Source organism: Prosopis cineraria, unplaced genomic scaffold, assembly GCF_029017545.1.
Source record: "Prosopis cineraria cultivar Desert tree isolate PC_DT_omini unplaced genomic scaffold, ASM2901754v1 PC1, whole genome shotgun sequence".
Lineage (NCBI taxonomy): Eukaryota > Viridiplantae > Streptophyta > Magnoliopsida > Fabales > Fabaceae > Prosopis > Prosopis cineraria.
Window position 1 is genome coordinate 53,677,192 of NW_026555332.1, and position 6,149 is coordinate 53,683,340.

Sequence of the window (6,149 nt, forward strand, 5' to 3'; positions counted from 1 at the left end):
CCTTTGAAATAAGACGTGATGTATATATCTATTATACATTTGCTGTTATCAACTAATTAAAAAATAATTTTTTCTTATCCAGAAATCATTCCATTTCATTTTATAGATCAAACGACATTTAAAAAGTCAGAATTAAAAGCAATCTTACTTGATACTTGTGCTGAATTAATAATAAAAAAGTCTGTCTAGTAGGGTATCATTTCACTTCTTCTTAACACAGTCTTACGCAATCATATTTTCCCTATAAGCACGAACCCAACCTCAGGCTATCATCTATCAAGTACAAATGCAATAAGTGATTCGCGACGTACTTGAATAAGATTCATCAGCACACGCCTCCATTCTCATTATCTGCTGGCATAATATGTGAATGGTATCTGGCGTGAACAGATTTGGTCGAGATTTGGATAAAGAATATGTACTTTCTTATCTCAAATCTTTGTAAGATCCAAGTAGCTGGGGTTGTGTTCCAGGGCGGTGTCTAGAAATTTTGAGGTCTAAAGCAAAATTATTACAGAAATCTAATATCATGTAATACAACTCATATATTTATTGCATATTATTTTTTATTTTCACGAGTTGCAAAATCATTTATCAGTGTTTCGTGATAAAATGATTCAAACAGTTTATTTTTATGTGAAGAAGCAAGGTCATTTTTTTTTATAATTTATCTTTAAATTTCGTACTATTACATGTTTTACAAAGCGAAATTCAATATTATAACTTAAATGAGACTTTTAATTCCTGTAAGGCTCTAGGTGATGGTTTCAATGACCTAGCCACACCCTGGGCTGTTCTCTAGTTTCTTCTCCCGCTCTTTTGTAAACGCAATGTCAAGATGGCAAAGGATCACTCATCAACACTTCACAGAAACTTGCACCCACACAACTTAGTTATCAAACTGTGTTTTACATCAATTATCTGCTATTCAACGGTATTGCTACTATTAATATTGCAGCGTCTGAACCTTTTGCATCACGGAGGGGTCTAAATAGGGCCAATGGAACGAGACCTTATCCCAACTGGGCTCGAGCCCAATCTTTTGACGACATTTTAGTCTGAATAATGATAATGAATAACCAATTCAACATTCTTTTAGACCAACTTGTTTTCTCTGCCGACCAACTTGAATCCAGTCATCTGATGCCAATTGAGAAAGCAGACATTTACTTGATTTAATAAACGGAAAAACAAAAACTTTCTCTGAAGTGTCGGATCGTATAACACGTAAGAGCCATTATTCATAACTCCAGAAGGCTGCAGATATATCTTTTTACCATCCACTTTTTGTGCTTGCATTTGTATGAGCTTCTCTGTAATTGTAATTGTCCATCTCACTCTGTTCTGACTCAAAAATGAGGCAACAAAGAATAGCATTTAATTGTTTACTCTGCTTAAAGGGGTCAATGATACTTTTTGATTCATGTTGAGACTTCCTTTTCGCTTTTTCAGCGTGTGAAATGATCATTATGCGTTGAACCAACTTCATTTTTATATTATACTGATGGCAACTATTTCTTTTTCTTGCTCTCACTTTGGCTTTGTTGGCTTTCATTGTATTGTGTTACCTTTGTTTTCTTGACCTTAAGCCATCTTTCTCTTTTCTGACTTTTGTTTTTAGAGAATGGCACGACAAGAAGGTTTATACATGCATGTGACATAGAAGGTAGACACAACAGTTTCACACGTATGAAAGTGGCTCGAGAGCAGAAAGATAGTGAGCATTGGATGCCCAATCAAGTTAGAGGAATAAGAGAATCTTGTAAGGTTTTTCTATTGTCTCGCTTGAAACATGAAAAAAGATCCAAATGGAACAGAAATATGAAATCCAATTCCATTTTGAATTATGTATTGTTAGATTCTGGTGGGTCACTTTCAGACACATACGTGATGTACCAACTAGTGTGAGCTTACGCACTAGGTGCTTGCTTTCACTAATTCACTACTCGCTCTTTCACCATCACAGTACGTCTAAAATTTTGCAGAGGAAGTGAGGATGCAACTCTGGTCACTGTAGCCATATTATCACGAATGATATGGGTGGTGCACTTCAATGACGTACAGAGCCCACTGAAAAAGACGGCACGCCCAAATAAAGAAAATACAGTTCATAGCTTAAAGTTGAAGATTGAAAACACATGGTGGTCAAATTTTTGCAAGGAACCTCCTTAAGAACCCTTTTTAGGCTGGTATGCAATGATATTGTCTGATGCATTTTTTTTTTCCTCCTCCAACCTGTTTCCGCTAGATTTCATGGCTATGGTCAAAATCGATTTAAACTTCAGAAACACTTTCCTATTCTGAAAAAAGTTGATGTGCATGCTGTGTCTTTCAAGAAATGAGGCTGTTGGTAATAATGATATGAGTTGGTGAATGCGTAAGTGAAAGTGTAGTTATAAATTTCAAGCTCAGTGAGATTGGGATGAGAAGAAATGATGGCCTTCACATTACTTACCATATTAACAATTTCAAAGTCGGCTAACAAAATAGTAAGCCCTTCATGAACCAAGAGACTGATCGCAATAATGGGAAGAGATATATAATATTCCACGCAAACTAAGTCCTGGTCGGCGACTCCTCTTATTGCTAACCGACACATGTTGACAAGGAATGAGAGGAGAGTCAAGGAAAATTTAAACCAAGAGTGCATACAGACCACCTATTACAATCATAGATCAGGAAGCTGATATAAATTTGCTTAGGCAAAGACTAGGAATATAGATCCAAACTTGGATATATCCGAACCTATTATTATGCTGATAGGTTTACAACTGAAATTAATCGCAAACTTCCATTACAGTTGATGCACAACCATATCGCTTCTTCAGTACTGAGTTACAATAAAAAAGGTTTTAGTAGACCCAAAAAAAAAAAAAAACTATCACCTCTCTCTATATTTTCCAGTGCTGTGACAATTCCAAAAATCTAATAGAACTCTGCATATATTGTACAAAATCAACTATAATCATCGTGAAGTATGTAACCAATAATCGTCAAGGTTTTGTACAATGAAGCCAGTGATATTTACACCATACATGTTTGCTAGCGTTGCTTTTGTACTAAAGGTGACGTAGAATACAACTGATCGTATTCATAAAGTTTCCACTAATGTCATATACTGAGCGACACCAATTGAAGCTTGAGAGCACAAAATCCACGAGTTTACAAAGTTGACAAGATGAGATGACATGAGTTTACATGATGAAAGCAAATATAGAAGCACTTGCAGCCAGAAACTACAGCAAAGCAGCGATTCACCGGGCACCATGGAGATTACCACATATCCACTAGCATAACTTGACAACTTGATGTCATAGAAACTCAAAGAAGTTTCAGATCTTGACAGATTGTCCCATAGTTTCTCGAGCAGCAATTCCAAGTCTCGTTCATAACTTAACGCTAATTTTAACGTTCCACAATCAATAATGACATCGCTGTGTTCTTTAAGATGCTTTATCTTTTCAACAGGCTTAACACAACAACCTGACATCTTACTACCATGCAAGCTTCAGAAACAAGAGGTTATTCCAGATTTCAGCTAGTTATTAGAATGGCTAATTAGCGAACAGCGATTGGTTCAATTTGCTGACGTGCATGGAAGTAATAGTGGAGAAATAGGACATCACAAACAGATTGTTAGTTCCGCTTCTTAACCTAGATGAGGAAGGCCTTCGCCCATTCTCAAAAGTAAGAAGTATTTGCTAACATCAGTTATGGATACTCAAGCTCTACTGTAGCAGTACACACTGGTTTCGGACTTCGATTGACACAGAAAAGGATGACTTTTACAATAAGTGAACGCCACATGACTTCTTTGGATCAAGAACAGTATACGATTTTTCCAGCTTACTAATCCATTTCAGTTACTAAATTTCAGAAGCGAAAAACCCGTGAAAGAAAAGGGAAATTTGCTATCTTTGACAATAATGCAGAGCTGCAGATGTGGATGCTTAGGTCCACGATATCAAATTCTTAAAAGAAAGCACAACTGAAGAAGGGGTTCAAAAAACAAATGACATCCAAAAGGACCCAAAAAAAAAAGTTCCCCACAATCAATTTGATGGAAACTGCTCAATTGTCTGCAAAGAAATAGGACAACATCTGAACCTGAAATTCGAAATGGTAACAACGGGCAGCTTGTGTGTGGAAATATAGTTTCAGGTTTATTTAGTGTACCAGGAAGCCATTGGGTCAGAATCTTTCAGATGACAAAGATGAAGTCCAAGATGCAATAAGATTTAGCAAAATATGATTATGAAACTAAACCATTACTTTCACAAACAAACAGATGATCACTCCATCCTGACCTATAGCGGGGGAAAAAAGTAATCGATTCCTTACAAAGTAATATTCAACACACCTCCGAATTAAACAAGAGATTAAGCCCAAACCCAAGCTATGTGGCAGTGCAACTCCACCTGCAAGTGAAAATCATAAGCAACACATCAACAACAGCCCATGCGCGAGGACAGATTAAAAGAAAGAAATTTAAACTAAAAGAAAATTCGAGGCACCTGTTTCTGGAGACTTCAGTGGTGCAGCAAATGAATAGGAAAGATGGGGGAGGGGGGAAGCCAAATCCAGGTCCTATTGAATTCCTTCAGGTATCTATTTGCACACGTCTCCCAATCATACAATAAGAAAAGCCATTTGCAGAATTCTCTGCCTACGGGCAATACTACTTGCATCACTGTCCAGAGCCTTGAGAATCATCCTTGGCAGGAGTCTGCTGATGCTGATGCTGATTCTGCTGCTGCTGGTGTACTCTAGCCTGACCCATCTGCTGATAAATCTGGGACAAGGCTTGTGAGTTCAGAACACCGATATGACCATCCTGAGACAAACCAAGCTCCAACCCGGGCATTTGCTGGTTAGCCCCGCCCAAAATTGAGGTGAAACTCATGGCACCCATGTTCGTTGCTGCCGCAGGCAAGTCAAACCCAGGGAACCCAATCTTTTGCAGGTAATTTGAACTCTCGCTTCCAAGACTTGGTGTGGATGGACCCGATGATGACTGAAACCCGAACCCACTAACTGGGGGCCATAGACCAGTAGCCATATGGGGTCTCCCCAGATTTCCGCCCACCATAGCCCACCCGGTCCTACTGCCCGACCCAATATTGGACCCCCCATATTCATCAATTTTCTGATGCAATCCTGCAGACAGAGAAGTGCCCTGTTGCGAAACAGAGCCGCCTGCGGCAGCTAAAGCTGATGCGGGAATCGTGCCGCTTCCGGTGGCTGCGATGATCGACGGCTCCGCCTGCTGGAGAAGCCACTGAATGGTTTCGCCGTCAGATTTGTGACCCAACTCTCTGGTCAATTGGAAGATTCTAGCGGCACACAGCGCCGGCATCCTTATCCTCCTTCCTCTGCCTTCTACTTTGGTGTGCCTGTCTTTGTTGGAGCTCCTCTTGGGCGCTAGCTGCTTCTTGTTATTGTCTTCTTTATCCGCAATCGCAATCTGGAAATCCTTGATTTCAGCCGGCTTGTTCTCTCCCATGATGTTCGCTTGGGGCTGTGGGAGACTCAAGAACTTGGGTACCTCCTGCGATTGCTTTGAGCCCTTGGGATCCATGAACAGGGCACAGAATTATTATTATTTTTATTATTTTTAAGATGGGACCGCTTTGATCGAAGAGGGATGGCTTGAAAAGTCCTAGAGTTTCATGAGTTATTCACTGTTTTTGGCAAGGATGAACTATGAAGTGACAAACCATTAAAAAATGTTAAAATCCCACGGTGCCCCATCCCCCATGTCAAGTTTTTAGTTTTTACTCCGCCCTCTCCACTCCATTCTCTCTCCTTTCCTCTTTCTAACTGTAGCGAGATTTGACCTCGCTGACATGCCGTCAACTTTAACTCGCAGTTTCACCTCCCTGAGGACTATTAACGTTGTGTATTGTTCAGTCATAACAAACCCATTTAACATCATCCTACATGTACATTCCAGTCCATCGGCTTCCCTCTCATCTCCTGCATGCTATGAGCCCACAATTGCAACAACGGCAACGGATGATGCCAAATTGCCAACCATGGGATCTCTTGCAAGGAACTCAACGTAGCAACATGTGGCGGGATGAGATGGGGGGAGGGGTTACATGTCGTCCACTGTGATTCCCTATGTGCATCCTAGCGTGTATCGGATA

At 39.8% G+C, this 6,149-nt stretch overlaps 1 protein-coding gene across 1 annotated transcript; it reads right to left on the bottom strand.

The window, feature by feature from the left end:
• Positions 1 to 2,943: 2,943 nt before the first annotated feature.
• LOC129288503 (transcription factor TCP20) lies at positions 2,944 to 5,761 on the bottom strand. Its single transcript, XM_054925122.1, has 2 exons — positions 4,515 to 5,761; positions 2,944 to 4,418 (listed from the first exon to the last, which is right to left on the bottom strand). Exon 1 carries the CDS (start codon positions 5,576 to 5,578, stop codon positions 4,688 to 4,690), a length of 891 nt encoding a protein of 296 aa, XP_054781097.1. The 5' UTR covers positions 5,579 to 5,761; the 3' UTR covers positions 2,944 to 4,418; positions 4,515 to 4,687.
• Positions 5,762 to 6,149: the final 388 nt, after the last annotated feature.

What these genes read in the sequence shown, in the direction of transcription:
- LOC129288503 (XM_054925122.1), bottom strand. Translation starts at nt 5,578, where the DNA reads ATGGATCCCAAGGGCTCAAAGCAATCGCAGGAGGTACCCAAGTTCTTG.